At 32.1% G+C, this 22125-nt stretch overlaps 3 protein-coding genes across 6 annotated transcripts; 2 read left to right on the plus strand and 1 right to left on the minus strand.

Moving 5' to 3' along the window:
* The first annotated feature begins 792 nt into the window (after nucleotides 1–792).
* On the plus strand, nucleotides 793–4700 carry LOC131620933 (serine/arginine-rich SC35-like splicing factor SCL30). Its single transcript, XM_058892121.1, has 8 exons — nucleotides 793–947; nucleotides 1072–1339; nucleotides 2520–2687; nucleotides 2828–2868; nucleotides 3810–3888; nucleotides 3964–4161; nucleotides 4255–4379; nucleotides 4459–4700. The coding sequence occupies exons 2-7, from the start codon at nucleotides 1086–1088 to the stop codon at nucleotides 4376–4378; spliced, it is 864 nt and encodes a 287-aa protein (XP_058748104.1). The 5' UTR covers nucleotides 793–947; nucleotides 1072–1085; the 3' UTR covers nucleotide 4379; nucleotides 4459–4700.
* Nucleotides 4701–5778: 1078 nt separating this feature from the next.
* LOC131620934 (16 kDa phloem protein 1) lies at nucleotides 5779–7540 on the plus strand. The gene is made up of 5 exons (XM_058892122.1): nucleotides 5779–6183; nucleotides 6278–6343; nucleotides 6445–6583; nucleotides 7029–7164; nucleotides 7291–7540. The coding sequence occupies exons 1-5, from the start codon at nucleotides 6117–6119 to the stop codon at nucleotides 7342–7344; spliced, it is 462 nt and encodes a 153-aa protein (XP_058748105.1). The 5' UTR covers nucleotides 5779–6116; the 3' UTR covers nucleotides 7345–7540.
* A 1755-nt stretch (nucleotides 7541–9295) lies between these two features.
* Nucleotides 9296–19101, minus strand: LOC131620935 (nucleolin 2-like). Of its 4 annotated transcripts, none has more exons than XM_058892123.1 (21): nucleotides 18879–19101; nucleotides 18731–18764; nucleotides 18514–18626; nucleotides 18237–18329; nucleotides 17498–17572; nucleotides 17201–17292; nucleotides 17010–17127; nucleotides 16399–16487; nucleotides 15894–15966; nucleotides 15571–15662; nucleotides 15368–15485; nucleotides 14667–14755; nucleotides 14263–14359; nucleotides 14035–14100; nucleotides 13863–13954; nucleotides 13701–13788; nucleotides 12969–13057; nucleotides 12147–12234; nucleotides 11931–12022; nucleotides 10459–11133; nucleotides 9299–10013 (listed from the first exon to the last, which is right to left on the minus strand). In XM_058892123.1, the coding sequence occupies exons 1-20, from the start codon at nucleotides 18897–18899 to the stop codon at nucleotides 10467–10469; spliced, it is 2286 nt and encodes a 761-aa protein (XP_058748106.1). In that variant the 5' UTR covers nucleotides 18900–19101; the 3' UTR covers nucleotides 9299–10013; nucleotides 10459–10466. The 4 variants fall into 4 exon arrangements, with proteins under 4 accessions (XP_058748109.1, XP_058748106.1, XP_058748108.1 ...); XM_058892125.1 differs by having other exon boundaries at nucleotides 9300–10013; nucleotides 14263–14356; nucleotides 18879–19100; XM_058892124.1 differs by having other exon boundaries at nucleotides 9301–10013; nucleotides 14038–14100; nucleotides 18879–19100.
* Between the last annotated feature and the right edge of the window lie 3024 nt (nucleotides 19102–22125).

Consider the following 22125-nt stretch of genomic DNA (forward strand, 5'->3'; position numbering starts at 1 on the left):
ATTTTTCCGTTGCTATTGTTTTTATTTTTCTTCTATGCAAAAAATTAGAAGTCTTTGACATGTTAGTACTCAAATACCTGATATTATAAGGTTCTTGAATAGGTAAAAATGAGAGCACTTAAAATTTATTTTGGACAAAGAAATAAATAAACAACAGTTATGAATCATTCACCTAGGATTTATACATCATCTACAATAGTATAACATTGCACTCGAGTATAACTTGCCATGTTTTTTAGGCAAATAACTTACACAATTATTTATAATCATTCACCTATGGCTAACCTACACAGGCCTTCAAAACTTGAAACGACTCTGGTAATGCTATAATCATGGAACACGACCATACAACCCAATTATACTGTCCTATTATGCTTTTGATTAAGTTCAAACTCTTGACAACCATGATATATTCAAATAGACTTAAGAAAGATTCACCTGACTCACGATCAACCGTGTTTGTACCATTTTGACCTAATTTTGGTTGAAAGACCATCGCCTAATCCTAAAATAATGAAACAAGAATGTTATTCTCTCACACTACTTCTTACACTTACACCGTATTCATTGTTCATAAATAAGATGAACAGTAAAATAAATAGTGATTGTGGATATTGACATGAACGTGAACCAACGTAATATAATTTTAAATATGAAAAATACTAATTTTCCGTAAGAATATTACTTCTGAAAAATCAGTTTTAAGATGAGAAATATGGATTTGGAGTGTAATTTTATATCTTGGTAATCATTAAAATGTGTTATGGTAATGGTATTGTATGTGTTTTTAAATATTTATTCAGGTATTCATTAAACGGTGCGTTTGGGTTGGGCTCTGGAAAACTATTCTAGGGTTTAAATTAGGTTGATCTCACTCCGACGAAGAAACAACCACTTTCAATTCTACCAACTCTTCGGATTTTTTTCTCTCTATTCATTCAATCAAGGTAAAAATTTTCTCAATTCTCATCAATTTTTTCATGATTCCTGTCTTTCATTAGCTTCAAACAATCTCAAACGCATTCTAATTTAGGGTAATTTGGAATAATTGTTTGTGAATTTTGATATTAGGGTTTGGTTAAAAAATGCGGAGGAACAGTCCAGGTTACTACAGTCCTCCCCGTAGAGGATACGGCGGAAGGGGGCCTAGTAGAAGCGGTTACGGTGGTGGTGGTGGTGGCGGCGGAGGAGGTGGTAGAGGTAGGCGCAGAGAGAGTAACAATGGAAGTCTTTTGGTGAGGAACATTCCTTTGGATTGTAGAGCTGAGGAACTTCGAGCTCCTTTTGAACGATTTGGACCGGTTCGTGATGTCTATATACCAAAGGATTATTACTCTGGGTGAGTTGACCTCTGTGATCAACACTCTGGAATTATCATTTTGTGTTTTGCTGCATGTTATTGTTGTTGTTGTTGTTGTTGTTGTTGTTGTTGTTATGTATGTTTTTTTTGTGACTGGTGTGAGTTAGATTGACTTGCTTGTTGTTTCAGGGTATCAAAGTGTGATGGGTTGGGGTGGTCTGATCTGTCCCGATTTTCGAATAAAGTATCGGGCTAAAAAATATAGTTTTGGTCACCCTATTTTCTTGAATTTGCGGTTTTGGTTCACTGCTTTCTTTTTCATGAATTTGGTCCCTAAACGGATTATTGTTTGCAGATTTAGTTTCTGCGATTCTTTAGTTGTGCTTTTAGTCTCTAAATTATTGAGTTTTTTTTGGAAACTTTTGGTCCTTCAATAATCTTCATATGGGGGGCCGAAAACACCGAAAATCCTCAAAATTGAGGGTCTAAAATTCAATAGTGCAGGAACTAAAACTGTTAGATGATATAATAGGAGGCCAAATAAGTGAAAAGTGAAATTGAAGGGCCAAAATTGTGTATTTGAAAATATAAGGGACCGGGACTGTATTTAAATTTTTTTTTTGGTTTATAAGTATTTTGGATTTTTTTCTTTATGAATTAATTTTGACTGGTTTGTCAGGGGGTATGTTGGTTTGAAATTGAAGTTAAAACAAGCCCAAGCCCCACATTTGAAGAGAACTACTCACTCTTTAACATGTTGGTTTCCAAGTATGTTAATGTTCATACCAAGATAGAGAATCTATATAATTATGCAACTCAATGAACACAAGTTTCATACAAGTTGGTTGGTTGTCCTATTGAAGACTTTGTGAGGAGGTTTTTTTAGTTTGTGGTTGTGAGAAGCTTTGAGTTCAAGTGCTTATTAATAGAACAAGAATGTTGAAGAATTTTGCAAGTCACTTTACTTCTTGAATATAAAGAAAAGGCACGGTTCACAACTAAGCTTTGGATTTTAGAGGCTTTAGTAATTCAGCGTCCACTTCTGTGTACATGTCTCAGGGACCAATTAATAGGTTGTCTAAAGAAAGATATACTATTTAATGTGATTTGAGGGGGTTACTGTGGTATGCAAAGTCTGCCTAATCAGCATTTCTGCAGTCTGTATCTGCCAATATTTTTCTTGAAGTGTTAGAATGAAGCTCTGTTTTTTCCCGTACAGTGAACCTCGAGGCTTTGCATTCGTTCAGTTTGTGGATTCATATGAGGCCTCTGAGGCGCAGTACCATATGGACAGACAAATTTTTGCTGGAAGAGAAATATCTGTAGTTGTGGCTGCAGAAACAAGGAAAAGGCCAGAGGAGATGAGGCATAGGACTGGTAGGCCCAGGTATTTCTTTAGTTTTATCTGCTTTGTCTGCTCCTATGTAACAGATTATGAACCTGTAGTTTAGCTATACTTTGTCTCATTTAAATGTCATCTGCCATAAAAAGTCCCTTTATATATTGGCATGGTTTTGTATTTTACAGAGGACCAGGGAGCTATGGGGGGCAAAGGTCTTCCTACCATGGTATTATTACTTTTTTAAAATTGTAATAACTTCTAGAAATCTATACTGAGCACACCTAATAATATCTATAGCCGTGCTCAAGCATTTTTTCTGCTACATTTGAACTTTTGTTCTTCTGTGGTAAATTTGGCAATAGGATGGTAGTGTGTGATATATATATATATATATATATATATATATATATATATATATATATATATATATATATATATATATATATATATATATATATATATATATATATCGCTTTATCTGAATGAATTTGATACTTTGTTAATAATTTCTTTGTTGCTCAAAAATTTTTTACTGATTTTTTTAACTGCTATGCCCTTATACTGTCCTCATAATTAAGCTAAATATGTTCTTGAGTATATTACGAGTGGGAAATAGTTTTTGCTGTACTTTTCCCGACTCTCTATCCTTGAAATTGTTATCATAATTATAATAATATTGATACTCCAGATATTAATTGTTAGAAATTAGGCTTGCTACTCCGATACGAAGTCTTTCTATGTTTCTGAAAGTTATTTAATTAATTGATTTTAGTTAACTAATTGAACCCCACTAATTATTAGATATATAGTAAGGACTGCAAGACTGGTGTTTCAGATTGTTGTGACGGGGATGCAAATTCTCTTAATTTGTCTAGGTGTATGCTTGAGACGTTTACTTTTTCTATGCTCTTTTAACTAATATTTGGAAGTTCATGACTCATAGGCTTATGTTGCTGCTTTACCAATTCTTAGGTAGCCTTGTCTCTGAATAGACTCGTAGTGAAACAATTTTAATTCATCTTGTTACATGTGAAATTAATAACCTTCTGTCACTGGATGTTTCATATATGTTAAGAATTGTTCATATATTTATGACTTAAAAGTATATAATCATGTCAAATCAATATAATTATGACTTAAAAGTATATAATCATGTCAAATCATCAGGGCGTTCTCGATCTCGCTCAATTTCCAGATCAAGATCACCTCCATATCACTCTGGGTCTAGAAGCCGCTATCGATCAAGGCAAGTTTCTTATTATAACTCCATTTTATAGTTAACTGTAGCACAAATTCATGGTTTTGAATTGATATATGCCAGGTCCAGGTCCTTCTCTCCTCCCCCAAGAAGGCAAGGTGATTATTCTGTTTCCCCTAGAAGGCATGTAGAACGCCCTAGATCACCTAGAAGCCCTCCAAGAAGTCCTCCTGTGGAACGAGATGGGGATCATAAACGCAGGTCGTATTCTCCCGCTTTTGACAATGGTGCTGATCAGGATCAAAGCAATGGATATACAGAGTGAGTCCATCTATTTTCCGTTTAGCTTCTTTACTTGAAAGTGCAAGGTTCCGGTCTCTTGGGTTAGATGTTTATACTTTATTCTGTTTAAAGGAAATCTATGTACAAATCTGAGGCTGATCGAGGTCAGTGGAAGTCATCCGGACAAAGAACATCTAGATCACCCCCTGGATCTAGGTCAAGATCTGCTGAATTGTCACCTAGACGAGGAAGATGAGGTAAAATATGATATTAAGATTTTATTTATTAGGATATGAGTTCCTCTGTTTTGAATCTGTTTTTATGGTTTATTTGCAGGTTGCACTTGAGATTTGTTGGCAATGTGCTACTGGGATTATGTACATTTCCTTCAATTTACCTGAATATTTATAAAAACCTGTAGACTGCTTAAAAGTTTGAGTATTATGATGGATGAATGTATAATCTTTAAGCTTATTTACTGGCGTGAACGTGAGGCTTTTTGGACCTGTGAACTTTTATGCGGTAAAACTTTAACCAGAATGATGGGCTATTTTAAGGATCTGTGTTTTTATTTTTCATTTCTATACTCTCTTAGAATGATTTTAACTTAATTGCTGCAACGTATCAGTCTGGCTCCAAGTGTTAAGTTTGAAAATGTTGCGATGAATGATTTGGGTGCTTTTGATACCTTCATTGTATTTTAATACAATAGTTTCCTTTCCTTCAACAAATAATGTTGTTGGACCAAAAACTGCTCTTCAATGCAACCAAAATGGAGTTGGTCAACACTTGTTATGACTGTTTTTGGGTGTCATCAAGTTCAACAATTTTAGTAACTCCTACATTTCTTTGATGTTAAAACCTTGATAAAAACTTCTATTTCAGTGAAATGATACATCAGAAATTAAAATTTTTAATGTCAGTAACATTTTTATAAAATCTTATTCTAAGGCGTTCAATATAGGTTATGATATTGTTTTAGGAATTAAAACTTGAGATGATGTCTCTTCTGAGTATTATGTATTTCTAACTTATTTTACTAAGTAAATGAAATAAATTTTTAAAATAAATTTAGAAAAACACTTTCTTATAAATGACAAGTTTTTCTCACGCATAATTGATGGAACTTATTTTAGTGATAATACTTTTCGAGATCTTCTCTTTACCTCTTTAAATCACCTAAATCTATTTTTCATCCTCTTTCTAAATTCTACTACAAATATAACTATTAGCATTCTAATATTTTTATTTTTAATATTATTCTGTTTAATTTTAACACACATTCAATGTAAAATCTTCACCTTTGTTATACTAACCATTTTTTGTTAGTTGATTTTTAATTGTTTAACATTTTTTTTTGTATTTTTCTGCTGTTCGATAAAAATTTCCCCTACAATTTGAACGGTATTTTTTTTGTTACATAATACTCTTAAAGCTCTCCCTCCACCGTCTAACTTAAATTTAATTACTTATAACAATATATAAAAATAATTTAAATTTATTTTATTTCTTATATAAAAATAAATTATGCAAATTTATTAATAAGTACTTATTTTAATACTTGCAAATAAGCTTCTAAACAGCAAATAGGCTATTATGGACACATACCCCCGTAAATTATAAAGAGACAAGAAATGTTGCAACTTGCAAGTTTTGGTTGTAATAAACGGGCAACTCAAATATAGAAAGCAATTGTTGCACAAGTCAGGAAAATGAAAAACGCGGAATAAAATTCCTGACTTTGTAACAAACGTGGCCACCCTAACAAGAATTTCTTTTTTTTACATTTGTTTTTGTTATTGACACTTTCTGTTTCAGATTCACTCGCTTTTATTGTTGCTTTGTCATTTCTTCTAGTTACCCACCTAATCAACCTCATGCATATTTATTCACATTCAACTTTTCTTCCTTCTTCATAAAATCAAACCAACCAAGATTCTAATTCATTTCATTTCATATCTCATCTCCAGCGTTGAGAAAGTTACCATACAGATATGACAATTGGGTTCATGGAAGTTGTTCTTCTCAAAGCAAAGGGTCTCCAAGAATCTGATATCTTCGGTATTTAACTAATGTTTCCTTAGATTTATAACATTTTAAAATTCATTTTTGTTATTGTTATATGTTGTTCTGATTGATTTCAAACAATTGATAGCTCGCATGGATCCGTATGTTGTGTTACAATACAAAAATCAAGAGAAAAAGAGCAGCGTAGTTCATGGTTAATCCTTTCTCCCCATTCTCTCTCCCAAATTCATGAGATAGTTTTTTCACTATATATGAGTTTTGATTGCTTGTTGTATTCAATTCAATGATATGCAGAGGGTGGTAGCAATCTTGAATGGAATGAGAAATTTATATTCAGAGTGGAATACCCTGGATCGGGTGACCAATACAAGCTCAACCTTAAAATCATGGACAGAGATGTTTTTACTGCAGATGATTTTGTTGGCCAGGCCATGTAAGTCTTTATTTGCATTACATAACTCATCAATATTTTCTGAACTCCAGGGATTGACCTGTTGGTGAAGACTTGGGTTCTGAGAGCGTGTCCCTCTCAAGGTCTCAAGTTTTAATCCCCTAGGTGTTAACAATTTCTGTGTTAGGCTAATCCATTCAGAGCTTTAGCTCTCGCTTTAAATGGGGCCTTGCGAGTGACGGTGAGATTGGTCCCCATAGATTAGCACAGTTGTATAGCGAAATTTGAACAAATTGCTATTATCTGCTATTCATAATTGACAACATTGCATGAATGAATAAGGGTAACAGAAAGAGCAAAAATGATTAGGACTTTACACCAAAATCATGTCTCATGAGAGAATAAGATCATATAGTATATACTAGTACTTTTTATTTCTTATTCTGATTATTGTTAAAGGATACTTTTTATTTTTTACTGTCTTCAGAATCTATGTAAAAGATTTATTAGCGGAAGGAACAGAGAAAGGATCATCTGTGCTTCGTCCTCGCAAGTATAGTGTGGTTCGAGCGGACAATTCTTATTGCGGTGAGATCGAAGTTGGTATAAATTTCACTAGAAAGGTAAGTCATTTTCAAGTTAATAGCTTGAAAGTACTCATATTTCTTGTGATGCAAGCAATTACAAAATATAAAAAGCATGCTAGTTTTGATTTACACTGACAAATTTGTTCTGTGGAATCATGACAGGAAGAGGAATGTAGTGACGGCGAGTTTGGAGGATGGAAGGATAGTGAGTATTAAGTTCATTGTGCATCTGATGTAGGATTTGGAATGGAAGATGAAGATGAAGACAAACTTAGTACATTCTGTATACATTTGAATTAATGTGTATAGGAGTGATGAAAGCACTTGAAATTTAATTGAGACTATTGTTAATGAGTTTCTTCATTCAATGTGTAATCATGAAATGAATTAATCATATGAGCATTAATTGAAATCTTGGACTTTTGAAGTCTTTTCTCCCCCTTAATTTGAACTCTTCTTTTTCTTCGAAATCTCAAAATATCTTTGTGTTTCCTCCTTCAACTTATATCCAAGTTCTAGAAATTGACTATACTAGCTTCATCTAAAATTGGACGAACAAAATAATCAATAATATCTACCTCTTTTGTTAAAATCTGTCCCGGTTGTCTATATTGTTGTCGTGAATATATGGTGTCCTATCAATGAACACGTCTAGAAAATGAAGTTATTTTTTTTGGTTTCTAGAAAATACTTTAAAATCTAGTAGTAGCAATTATATTGAGCTCAGTCGCAGTAATGCCAACATCAATAAAAACTAATCCAACTATAGATGTAAACACAAACAACTTACAAAAATAATGTAATTTAATACTAAAATCAAATCAAATTTAAAATTGAAACAAGGAGTTCATACATACCTGACTGAATATTTTTCAATTCAACCAACTCATTTTCTAAATCAATGACTTTAAGAGATTTGATACAATTTTGAGTACAAATCAATTCAACCAACTCATTTTCTAAATTAATGATCTTAAGAGATTTGATACAATTTTGAGTTCAAATCAAAGCTTCAACGGTAGAGGAATTTAAAAAACTACGAAATGAATCAAGGACTTGACCTTCTATACTAAAAGTCAATTCAGAAGATACTGTAGATACAGGAAAAGACATGACATTTATTTGTTTTTCCTTTCCACCAAGTGAGAATGTTAAATGAATGTTAAATGTAAGAGAATCATCTTTTACACCATCCTCCAAATATTTTTCCAACTCATTTACTTGCCCTTTAAGTTGTTTTTTCCTCATATTCTTTCTTCATATTCTTCAATCTTCAACCACTTCACCATTTTCAGTTCTAGAATGAGAGACGGTGTTTAAAGACGAGGGCACTAGAACCACCATTATGAGAAACATGATACAAATTCACAACATTAATAAAAATTAAACATCCTTTTTTTTATTTAAACAATATTTTAAATTCCCACCGATATATTAAATTATACATAAAAAAATGTTCTTGTATTGATATCTAAAACATGATATTACGGGACAATGAAACATACAAAAAACCCTATGATATTAAACTACAATGAAACACCACTTATAAATGTACAAAAAGACTAGTAACAGTAAGCACCACTATCTAAAACATGTTATGACATTAAAGCTTGTGTAAATGCCATTAAAAATTACAAAAATCTATCATTTAAGAAATCAGAAAATTTCATTTTTCAAGACTTAACAGAGTCATTCTAGAAATTTGTAGATTTCATTAACACAGCCTCAAATTAATGTTTCTTAATTTCTAGAAAAACTTGAAATAAAAATATTATAGAATAATAATAAAAATAAAATCTGATTTAAGAGGGAGACATAACTGTGGGAGAGTGGAAGGAAGCACAGCCTGTGAATTTGAAGGGGAAACAAAATGTGAGAGAGTCAAAGGAAGCACAGATTGTGAGAGAATGAGTGATGATTGTGAGATTTGAGCAGCCAAAATGAAGAATTAAGGTTAAATGTTCGAATCTTTACTAATATACACTCATTTTTTATTTATAATAAAAATAATAATACACATCAACATGTTCACAGATTTCAAAACTAAAATCCAATAACCAAACCAAATCTTTTCAGATTATTACAAGTTGGATTAAATATACCCATCAATAAATGGATTCGAGTTAGTTGATTCAATTTAGATAGGCAGATTTTCGCACATAGATCCGCACTCATGAACACATGAAATTTTCAAGAGAAAATCCGATTGACTATAAGCGAAACTGTCAAATACAATAAAAGATCTTACTAAATTGGACCCTAAAGGTACAAATTAAGAAAACTAAAAGTGAAAATTAATCATTAAATTGTACAATATTTTGACTCTTAAAAAAACAATTACCCGTTTAGTTCCTTAGCTTAACTTGTGTCCAAAGCTAACATTAGCCTACAACAAATATTGAAGGTTGGAAAGAATAATTATTCCTTTGCATTAAATTTTATCTACTTTAATCCAACCATTGAACTAGTCAATTTTACCGTTATTAATCGGTATATAAATGACATGATGTAATTTATAAATATGTAACGAGAAAATGCCCAACACCATTAATTTCTTATATCATACTCTATTATATACAGTAACATGTTAGTGGTCCACCTTAAGTGACATTCATAGATATCAGCAATAAAATTCACACTCCTCTCTCTATACAAAATCTTGCTGATAGCTCCCTAATAAGCCACAAAAGTATATTCCAAACTACACTATTGCCGATGGCTCCATAATAAGCCACAAAAGTATATACCAAACTACACTATGGCTGATGGCTCCATGATAAGCCACAAAAGTAAACCAAATTACCCAAAGTACTTGGAAGAGAGTATAAACCTAAAACTTCAGCAACCTGTGCAATAGACATCTTCAGCAAAAGCTGTATTTCTCCCTAAATAATAAAAAATTGAATCGTCAGAGAAAGAAGAGAAATGATACTACCTGGAGAAGTACACACATCTATTCAAAATACATAATCATGATTCTTCCATTTTAAAAATATCTATTTTTGATAATATTACATGTTTTTTTATATTAAAACTTTTATTAATGAATATTGTTAAAGTATTGAAATAAGCCTCAGAATTAACTCAACAAACTGTAACTAACAACTTTCCTAAAATGAAAGTTCTTAACTAACTTTTGAAACCAGTTGCCCTAAATGGAAAGTTACTTAAATGGCTAAAATAAAGCTCTTAATCATTTCACAACATTTCATTCTTTCAAGCCATGCTTTCATACTTTCAACAAATATTTAAATTACAGGAAATTCTTGATTTATAAAAAATGAGTTTGAAATAAAATTTTCTTTTTATGTAACTGTAGAAAATCAATACCTATGCCTTCACAAGTGCTTGGTATTGGCTGTCCAGTGCCTCTCGGCACCATGACTTCTCCCCCAACCTACTCTACCACCATAGTCTCCTCCACCCCTTCCACCGACATGATAGCTACCTCTGTCACCACCCATACCTTGATTATCTCGTATATAATTTCCTCCATCCCTTCCACCGACGTGATAGCAACCTCTGCCACCACCATAGTCTCCCCCACCCCTTCCACCGACGTGATAGCTACCTCTGCCACCACCCATACCTTGATTATCACGTCTATAACTTGCTTCATCCCTTCCACCGACATGATAGCTACCTCTGCCACCACCCATACCTTGATTATCACGTCTATAACTTGCTTCATCCCTTCCACCGACGTGATAACCACCTCTGCCACCACCTATAATTTGATTATGATGTCTATAACTTGGTTCATCCCTTCCACCGACTTGATAGCTACCTCTGCCACCACCTACATCCTGATTATGATGTCTATGATTTAGTCCATCCCTTCCACCGACATGATAGTTACCTCTGCCACCACCTAAATCCTGATTATCACGTCTATACACTGGCTTTGCTTTTTCAACTGACACCCAATGATCTCCTATTACAGTTTGATCAAGTTGCAGTGCCTTCTTATAGCCATCAAGATCCTTGAAATCCAAATAAGCATGCCTGTAAATTTTGCAATTTTAGATTGGAATGCCCACATACACTAATTATTGCATACATTATATTTGAGATATTTACTTAAAGCCACTTATCAATCATGTTTAAACACACTTATATAATATTACATTTTCTCTAGATAACTTCCAAAATGTGACCTACCCTAAACCAAACAATAGATGCTCTTGTGCATAGCATTGAGCCAATTTATTGTTTGAGAAGGCAAGAACAGAATAGTTGTGTGAAATAGGTAAATTTATCCAGCTGAGGATGCCATTAAGAAAAGAAAAAACTCCCTCCGTGCAGTCAGTCTTTTAACTCTAACAAACGTGTAAATAATATCCTTAGTTTAACTAGTGATCTAAATTAGTTCTAGTAAGTTGTGGCTGATTATTCATCATCTAAAAGCATGAGAAAGTCTTTGTTGTGCCACTTAAATATATAATATAGATATAAAAATGCTACATTTTTGCTCAAGTTGCAGCTATTGTGTTAAATATAACCTTTAGGAAAAGGCTGAGATTTACAAAAGGGAAAATTTTAATGATAAAATGGCATTCAAATGCAGAAATTTTTCTTCAGCTTAAGTGATGACCTGATACAACCACAAAATATATTATAAACTATATAAAATAATTTTCATAAAAAAGAAAATAATGTAATCAAGCAGGAGGTCCAAATAAATGAAAGTACAATCCAGTTAGAAGATAAAGAGAAAATAGCATTGAAAAAGTGAAGTATGAGTTTAGATATCTAAAATATTCAATAGTGGATCAGAACTTCCTGTAGAACAATAGTCATACCCTTTAATAGCACCAGAATCACGATTTCTTGGTAATGAGATCCTTGCAATCTCTCCACAAGATTTGAAATGATTGTGCAGGCTAGCTTTTATCTGAAAGGCCAAAGTGAGTAATAATTACAGGCTAATAAAATGCAAATATGCAATGTGAGAGATCAAGGAAATCTACTGCAGGGACAGATGCAACAAAATAAAGAGAAGAAAAGAAAAATACTACCTTCTCTTCGGCAAGGGATGTATTAAATCCAACCACATATACAGTTAGAGGCTGAAAATCTTCGCAATTCTGGAATTGGATGCTCAAGCTGCTTAAATTATTATCAAGGAAAAAGGAAAGATAAATAGATATAAAACAAAATATTCAAATGAATCAACATAAGAGATTAACTACATGTTTGCTTGTGCCAGAAAAAAAGTTAGATTGAAAACACGAAAAGATTGTCAATAAAAATACAAGACTATAAGAAAAGTTATTCAATAAAAATAAAAAACTCAATAAATAGTAACACAAGAAAAAAGATTTATAAAAGTAAAATACATCTATACATCTATAGCTGTGCCATACATCTATTGTGTAGCAGAACTTGGACAAACCACTATTGTTCCGCGATTACGCTATTCGATACAAAATGTTATCAAATAGTCGCCATAGTGGCCTACTAGCATGCACTATTGCATAGCGGAATTTTAACAATCTGCTATTTTCAGCAATCTAGAACACTGTTCTTAAGATTGACTAACATTATATTTCTTGCATAAAAGATAAAGACGAAATGCATATACTCGAGGCTTAACCTATTCAACCGCTATTAGTGAATAGAATCAATTAAAAAAGGCAATCTACTTAAACCAATTTTTCATTTGAAGTTTTTTCTTAAAAATACTTCGTAAATTTTTTTAAACAAAAATATGCAACTATAAAAATCATTTTTGAAAAAACAGAAACAAATTGGCCCTATATCTCGACAATCACAAAAGCTTTTTTTCAAAACTTGTCCAAATGGAACATAATTTGTGACAAAAAGTGTACAACAATTACCTTCTATTCGGGAAATGTTCACCCTCTCCTGGAGCTATACCAACTTTGACGGGATGGTTCATCAATCTTGTGTAATCCAACTCAAGAGCCTATGATAAGGAAAGCAAATTGATTATTAGCTTAATTTGACTTTGCATGGAAAAATGAATTCAACGTTATAAGAAAAGAGCATGCAAGAGTGATAAAAACTATATAAGAGAACCTAAACGTACGAAATGTCAACCCCCCCATTACATAAAAAATAATTACTATGCAAAATCATAGGGTTGAATGGTGCATGTGGCGATAGGCGCCAAGTGAGGAAAGGCTTGGTTGCTATTGTTTTATGCACATATAAAGAGGTTAGCTTTAGGATACATGACCACATTGTAGGATAAGAACTGGGAACATCCCCTTTTTCTTTGCATATTTATTATGCATTGCCACTTTAACATGGTATATAGCCACACTCATGATGCCAATCCAACATTAGAGTCCAAGGATAGGAATATACTTGAACAAAACCATGTTCTGAATATAGCTAAATATAGGGTAGCAATTTGTTTTAAGAAGCAATCATCAATACATTCTAAAGAAAATACTAGGAATGAGAAAGACATTACAAGTCAACATATGCAAATTTAAACCCATACTAAATAAGAAAAACATAGCTTCCAAAGGTACAATTAACCGGGGAATGCTATTAGCAGTTCTAAAATGATTTGTACAGACTACACAAGGCCAAGGGCTTGCCTTTTCTGCTGCCTCTGCGGTTGCAAAGTCGACATCCACATGGAGACGGACATCAACAACTACTCCACAATCTTTGAAAATATTTTCGCTGAAAACATTTGATATTAGAAAAATAAAAACCGATAATAATCAACAAGAACTAGAAAGAAAATGAATACATACATTTCAGCCCGTTCCACATCGAATGACAAGTTTCTAACACATACTCTTTTTGATGCAGCACTTCTCTCTCTTCGGGTAGCTGGGGTTTCAGGCTGCAAAATTCAAGAAATAAAAAAATTATATCACTTTTAATGTTTTACATTGCAATAAGAGAGGTTATTCAATTACTTACAACCTTATTCTCTGCAGAGGCAGCATCAAACATCTCTACATCCTTAACCTCCTTTGCACAACTCAACTATAATCAATAAAGAAGTGAACTCGTAAGCAGCACTGGCAAGTAGATAATATACAGATAAAAACACCAATCAAACCATGTGAATATGCAAAAGAGAGGGATTCGCCCAATCTTGAGCAGAAACTGATGAAGCAAACTGATATTATGAAGAAAAAAAACTACCTTGCCTTCCTCAAGAGATGTATCTAAACACTTCATAGGTACAGTTTGAGACTGAATTCTTTCATCCTTATGGAATGAGCTGCTCCAGGCCCAGCTGCTTAAATTATTAAGGAAAGAAAAATTAGAAGATGTTGGCATAGGAGAAGATATTGAAATGAATCAGTAGGAGAGAGTAAAGGCTCTCTTGGTTATTCTTGAAAAAATTCCTTAAAAATAAAAGATATGTATGTAAGATTTTACAATTAGCTTTTTCTAAATAAAATACAAATACTAGAGAAAAAACAGTTTTTGTGTTTATCAAAAAACAATAATAATTAAAAAGGCTAACCCATCATAAAGGTGTTTTTTTCACTCAAAGCTTAGACACACAAACAATGAGTAAAAAAGACTACATTAATAATTACCTTCCATTGGGGGAATCTTTAGGCCTTTCCAAAGCTAAATCGACAACCATGCGACGTTCAAAAAACACTTTCTTATTCATCGCAAGAGCCTACAATTAGAAAAGCAAATTAATTCTTAACTCAACAAGTCTTGGAGTAGAAGAAAATTTTAACAAGCATAAGCATAGAATAGATGATGCAAATGGCACAGCAGTACAAGAACTACACACACACACATGCATATGCATATAATTAAACACAAATCTTCATTGTTATAGGGATACAAGACTCATAAATCCTAATCCTAAATAAATAGAAACATTGATAAAATCATGATGATACCTAAGTAATGGGGAAACTAGTCTTGGGAGATATTCTAAGATCAGAAACTGATCCTACAAGATAATTTAAATTCTGAAATAATTTGATGATTAGCTTCAAGTAATATAAAAGATATTACATCCATAGGGATTTTGTCAAAGAACAGAACTGTGATACACAAGACCCAAAGCGCACTATTAGGAAATACGGTATCATGGACTTAAACTCGGAAGAGCAACCAAATGAAATTAATAAATTCCATTAAAAATTCTAGGAAAGAAAAAAAAAAAGTTTTGGAATAAAATCAGACTGCTAAAATATAGCCCATGTATATATAAAAAGTATATTCTATTATTGCTTTTTGGCAGTTCTAAAATCAATTACACGGTCACAATTCTTACCTTTTGTGCTGCTTCTTCTGTTGCAAACTGAACATGTCCATGGCCTTTAAACTTCCCTTCGCGGTCTGTATGGAGACGAACATCAACAATTTCCCCATAATCTTTGAAAAGTTTTTCCCTGAACAGTAGTAAAATTAAAATAATGAAAACGAAAAAATAACTCATTAGCACCAGCACAAAAAGATTTTTTATAAAGAACATACATATCAGCCCGTTCTACGGAGTATGACAGGTTTCCGACATATACAGTCTTTGATGTACCATTTGTTTTATTTGGTGTAGCTGGTCTTTTAGGCTGCGAAATTCCAGAAAACAACTAACTAATTAGCAAATTGAAATTGCATGAAGATAGGATAATGGTCATTTAATACTCTCGTTTCTACGGAAGCAGTCAAACATCTTTATGCAAATGCAATATTTACTGACAAAAACACTAAATAACCATGAAAATATGAAATAAGGAGATGTTAATGCAATCTTGTGCAGGAATATATGCAACAAATCAATATGATGGAGAAAAAATCACCTTGTTTTCTACAAGAGATGTGTCAAAACCCTTTACAGTGTGAGAGTGAAGACTTCCACCCGTATGAATTGAACTGCTCAAATTGATAAAATTATTAACAAGGAAATTGGAAGATGTTGCATAAGGCAAGATATTCAAAACGAATCATAAAACATATTTGGGGCTTGTTTGTTTCTGCTTTGAAAATTGCCATTTTAATTTCAAACCAAATGCAATATATCGAAGGAATAATCGGACCGCACAGGCCTATTGTAGGGAGTTTTGACATACATTTGTAATGGTCTAATAGACTGATTTCTTGAAAAACATGTTTCTTAATTTAAAAAAAAAAAAAAAACATGTTCCAAAATTTTATGGCAATTAACTAAACTTGTTGGTTAAAAATAAATAAAAACTTAATCTTAAAAGGAGTTTCTAATGCTTAAACAACTATATCATCATAAAATCATTGTTTTGCTTAAAGCATAATCAAACATAACGTATACAAAAAGATATATATAATTACCTTTTATATGGGGGATATTCACTCTTTTCCCAAGCTATCTCAACTTTGATACGGCGATTCAATAATTTTGTATTATGCAATTTGAGGGCCTATGGTTGAAAAAAAAACCAAAAAAAACGACTCAACTCAATATGTCTTTGCGTAGAGCATTGCTACAACAAACATACCTATAGAGGATGCAAGAGCTATATCAACACAAGCAATATAGAGTATAAAAGAAAACCCAGACATATCAAAGTCAACACCCTCAAAAACTAAATGTTACACAAAGACATAGGGTTGGATGATGCATATAGCCAGGCACCTACTAAGAGAACACTAGATGGTTATTGCATTATGGACAAATATTGAGGATAGCATACAAAAAAGAACATGAAGTTATATGACAATAATTTGATAAGTCATCTATGGTACCATAATATTAAAATCAAAATTAAAATGCATAACATTGCATTACTTAGTCATAGTATAAACAAGAATAATATTTACAAGATGTGCAAACAATGTGTTTTAATAAGATCATGCCATTGTTGCATCCAAAGTTAAGACTATCTTTGAATTATATTTTTGCTGTAAAATGATTTGCAGACTACAAATGGGCACAAACTTACTTTTTCTGCTGCTTCTACTGTTCCAAATTTAACAAATCCAAAGCCTCTAAACCTTCCTTCGCAATCTGTTACGAACTGGACATCAACAACTTCACCACAATCTTTGAAAATATCTTCCCTGAATAATCTTGAAATTAGAAAAATAATCCAGAAAATAATCGGCAGGAAGATGCATGAAAAATAATACATACATATCAGCCCGTTCCACACTATATGATAAGTTTTTAACACATATTGTCTTTGGTGCAGCATAATTTTTGTTTAGAGTGACTGGAGATCCATGCTGCAAAAAATGCAGGAAATAACATCACATAACTGATTTGGTGATTTACATTGCATGAAGAAAAAATTCGGTCAATTACAACTTGTGATTCAATGGGGGCGGCATCAAACATATAATTTTATACATTCTTAAATTTTTCCATATCTGCTATTCCTATACACATATAAGCATAAAAAAGGGGGGAACTGTATTATAGAATGTGTACCCTTTCCTGAGGTGTTTTAGGGACTTTTCCCTCTACTTCTTCCTCATTGCGCTCAGGACTCTCCAAATCTTCGAGCTGCAATGAAAAGAAAAGCACTAAAATAGTAAAAATTCTGCTAAAAACAATTATATACACGTCCTCATTGTTTAATACTGACTTTTTTAACCATGTGGCACTTCTCAACATCATTAAAACTATCAATATACCCCTAGAAATATCCATTTTCTAACGATTTTTAAATCATGTGTTTCAGCAGAGCAGCATTGATCTTCAATAGAAAAACTAAGATTGAAAATTAAATAAAAGATAGGAACAAATAACAAAATTCTATACCTAAAACTTCAATCCTTATCTTTTGCGCCTTTTCATCCCTAAGTTCAAAGCCATCACACCCATACAACAAATAACAAAGACAAAGCATTGACTTTCCCAACCCTCAGCATATAATGGTTCGGTTTGTAATTTCCAATTTAAATGCAACAACTCAATACATCAAAACACACTGTCTATCATCATATTAACCCCCCTTCCCGAAATGCCCGACCTACAACCGAATGAGTCTTGATGAAGTCAGATTGTTTCAAGTAGCACAGAGTGCCCTAATATTTTCTTCTAACCAAACTATACATGAACAGAGAAAATCATTGATTTTTCAAGCAATAACAGATGTTTCTTAATACATACATTATAGCAAGAGAATCAACCACTAAAATTAGTCAATAAATCGGTATTTACATACATTGTCTTCGTTAGAGTTAGGATCTGAGACACCATCATCAAATGATTCCAAAGATCCGCAACTGTTATCAGATTCGATTTCAGCTTTAAGTTTCTGAACACAAGGCAAACAATAAATCATAACCAGAATCAATAAAATAACAGTAAAAAAAAAAAACGTTTATTCTAAGAAATTAAAAATATACCACTATACAAATATCGGTATGATATTGAAGTTTCATAAGTTATAATGCATAAATTTAGAAGCTAAATAATCAAGTAAAAAAAAAAAAAAAAACCTCATCATGTTCAGAAAAATCTGAATTACTTTCATCCTTATCCTCAAGGATTCTCTTCTTCTTCTTTGTAATAACTTCCTTCTGATCTTCGTCTTCATACTCCCTCTTGTTGCCTAAACAAAAAAGTACATAAACTAAACCCTTGAGCAAAAGATCAAAAACCTAACGCCAAATTGACAAAATCAAACAAATAAAAGTGAAATCGAGTTTAGATTACCAATTTTCTGTGGCGGAATTGCATCTTCACAGAGCTACAAAACAAAGTGAAATCGAGTTTCGATTAACTAACTATACCGAGTAAGAGAGAAATCAAAAAAAAAAAATCACAATGAAATTAAAAGTAGTTGAAGAAGAAAACGCAGTACAGGTTCAGATTCATTGTCCATTGCGGCTTGAATTTGGGGAATCGGAGGAGAGAAGAGAGTTTTGGGGAGGATGTAGCCGTAGGAGTTAGGGTTTCTGGTTTTGAGCTAGAAGAAGAACTCGCGCGAATGGTAATAGTTGGTGCGTTTTTTCTTGTCTAGTTCATTGATTTTGTACGTTGTGAAAATGGATCATCGTTCAAAAGTGTATGTGATTTTTTTTTTTTTTTTTGAATAATAGATGAATTGTATTTGATAAAAATAATAATATCTCCAATTTTGAATTTTTAAGAAATGGAAAAATATGAAAATGATGGAGGGGAAATAGCAGAAATGATTTGAAATATAATTATAATAATAATATAGGTGATTTTCTCTTTATCGATTTTGATACTTTTATTTTTTATAAATATAAATTCATATGAAAGGTAAAAAGAAAGGAGTACAAAAGATATATCTAACTTTGAATTCAATATTGTTAGAATAAGTAGGTAGAGTATGGACATCCGTTTTAAGCTCTAACTAACTTTTGGATTTCTTAAATTAGTTAGTTACAAGAATAGAAGTTGTTTTGCTTTTATAATTGACAAAAACTTATGATCTTTTATATCAGGTTCTTGATGGGTCACGTTTTAGTGACTTTGTGGCGGCAAAGTTACCATAACTTTGCTTCTATCTCTCTTCTGTTTTTCCTTCTATCTAATCTTATATATCTTTTTTTTTTTTTAAATTTTTTTTCAAAAAACAACCTAAATGATACTAAAGTCACCGGGACTTTTCTACCACAAAGTCACTGAGTCTGTTTCTGATTTCTGATATACTCAAGTTATCAAGTTGACAACTCTCAGTGTTGAGACTTATGCATTTGCTATTTAAGCTATTTTAAAGACTTCTCTAACAGCACAATAGATTGGTTTTCATAAAATATGGTAGGAACCTTGGTAGAGATATATAATTTCTTGAGGAGAGTTTGAATCCACGGTAGGTCTGTAGTGGCCTGAGCAAGGCTTTTGTACTCAGCTTCAGTGTTGGACCTAGCAACCACATGTTGCTTATTGGACCACCAAGGCACAAGGTTAGGGCTAGAGAAAACAGAAGCTCTAGTATTACTTCTTATATCATTTGAATTTGAAACCTAGTATGCATCACAAAAGACTTAAATGGAAGGGGAAGTATTGGTGAATAGAGGAGACAGTTGCAGACCATGCATAAGAGTATCCTTAAGGTACCTCAGGATCCTCTTGGCAGCTACCCCACACGTTTCAAGAGGATGGGCAATGAATTGACACACTTTATTGACTGAATAAGAGATATCATTTTTGTTAATTATGGCATAGTGCGAAGCATCAACAATAGACTTGTACATGAATGGATCGGTCATGGCAACAAAGCCCGTCTTGGTCAACTTACAGGAGGTCTACATTGGAGTGATGATAGAACTAGCCTTAAGCACGTTGGTCTTTTTGAGGAGATCTCTTATGTATTTAGATCGAGTTAGAAGCCAAAAAATTTGAGCAGTCTATTTCACTCGAATCCCTAGAAAAAATTATATATCACCAAGGTGTTTAAGAGAGATGTCACGTTCAGTTTGGTAATAAAGGTTTGCAAGAGATAGAGAAATGTGTGTGAAGATGATGTCATTTTCATAGAGACCCGTAGATAAATAATGTGACCTTGAATGAAATATGTGACAAATGAAGGATCAGACTTGCTAGTCTTGAAGGCTAGCTGGAATAAGACCATTTAGTATTATTTTTTAATTATTTTATTTTAATTAGTTAATTAAATTCATTTATTATTAAATAGAAAGAAAGATGAAAGAGAGAAATTGGAGAGAAAAGTTAGTAAATGAGTGGATTTTTTATTGATCTATTATTTATTTAATTAATTTATTATTATTTACTAATTGCAATATGTACTTTTTTTAATTAATTAATTAATTATTTATTATAGGTTTGGGGGGAAAATTTTGCTGGGAGGAATTTTTAAGATTATAACTTATTATTGATCAATTCTAAAATGAGGATTCTATTAAGTCCCTCAATCATGTACCACTAATTATAATTTTTAGATGAAACAACTCCACATGATTTCATTATTGCGTAGCATACCAAATTAGATCTTTTAGATTCACATTTCTTTCTCTTTGCCTTTAAAAAACTTTTTTCCACCATATTTTATCTCTCTAAACAAAGTTTATAGTTGTCTCATTTTTCTCCATTCTCAAACAAAGACAAATTAATGTTACATTGTTATATCAAATTGTTATTTCATATTTGTGCACTTTTCCAACTTCTAAATCAAAACTGAATTTTGTGTGAAAATGTTTTTTTTCCACTTTTGCAAGTGGTGATAAGCATAGATAACAACACCGTGATCGGTAAATTTCTAATACATTATGAATTATTGACTTTACGTTTGCAAATATATGTCTAAATTGGATTTAAATTTTTATTTAACAAAATGAATGTTAAATGAGTCAATTACAAAAATTTGTTAATGAAGTCTCATTTATTGCAATAAAAAATATCATGCAATTGCATTAAAGTAAGTCCAAATCCCTATGCAATTATAAAAATAATTAAGCTTATGAAAAATAATGACAAGGATATTATTATGGAAGATTAATAGGTGCAGCAATAAGGGGATGAATAGTGGAGGGATGGTAGAGCCGTAGAGGTGGTTTGAAGCAAATTTGATTTTTTTTTTAAAAAGAAAGAAAAATAAGTTGTTGTTGAGTTTGAACCAACAGCAAAAAATGAGAAGGGAGAGAGAAGGTGGGGTAGGTAATTATATGCGGAAAGTTCTATATATATGTTCTCAATTTTTTTAATTCATCTGAATCATTTAAATATATCTAATGATATATAAAAGTGGAACACCGATAAACCACTTAGTACATGGTTCACTCTAGATGCTACCGTTATTATTATATTATAGGTTTTGATAGTAAATTTTGGCAAGAAACTTTTGAAATTATAATTTAGCAATAAGATTGTCGAGGAGATATTTAGATTTAGGTTATCTTAATTTTAGTAGTGTATCCTTATGATGTAAAAATTTGTGGAGTATACACTCATGTCCCTATTATTATAAACAAAAATAATTGATTTTTATATTGGTTAAAAAATAAATATTTTTTTATATTTCATGTAGAATACAATTGAAATTTATTAAATTATTTTTTTTTATATTTAAGGAATTGTCTACTCAATTAAATTTCTTTTGAGTTAAATGAATGGTATGCTAA

This window comes from Vicia villosa, linkage group LG7 (genome assembly GCF_029867415.1).
Source record: "Vicia villosa cultivar HV-30 ecotype Madison, WI linkage group LG7, Vvil1.0, whole genome shotgun sequence".
Taxonomy (NCBI): Eukaryota; Viridiplantae; Streptophyta; class Magnoliopsida; order Fabales; family Fabaceae; genus Vicia; species Vicia villosa.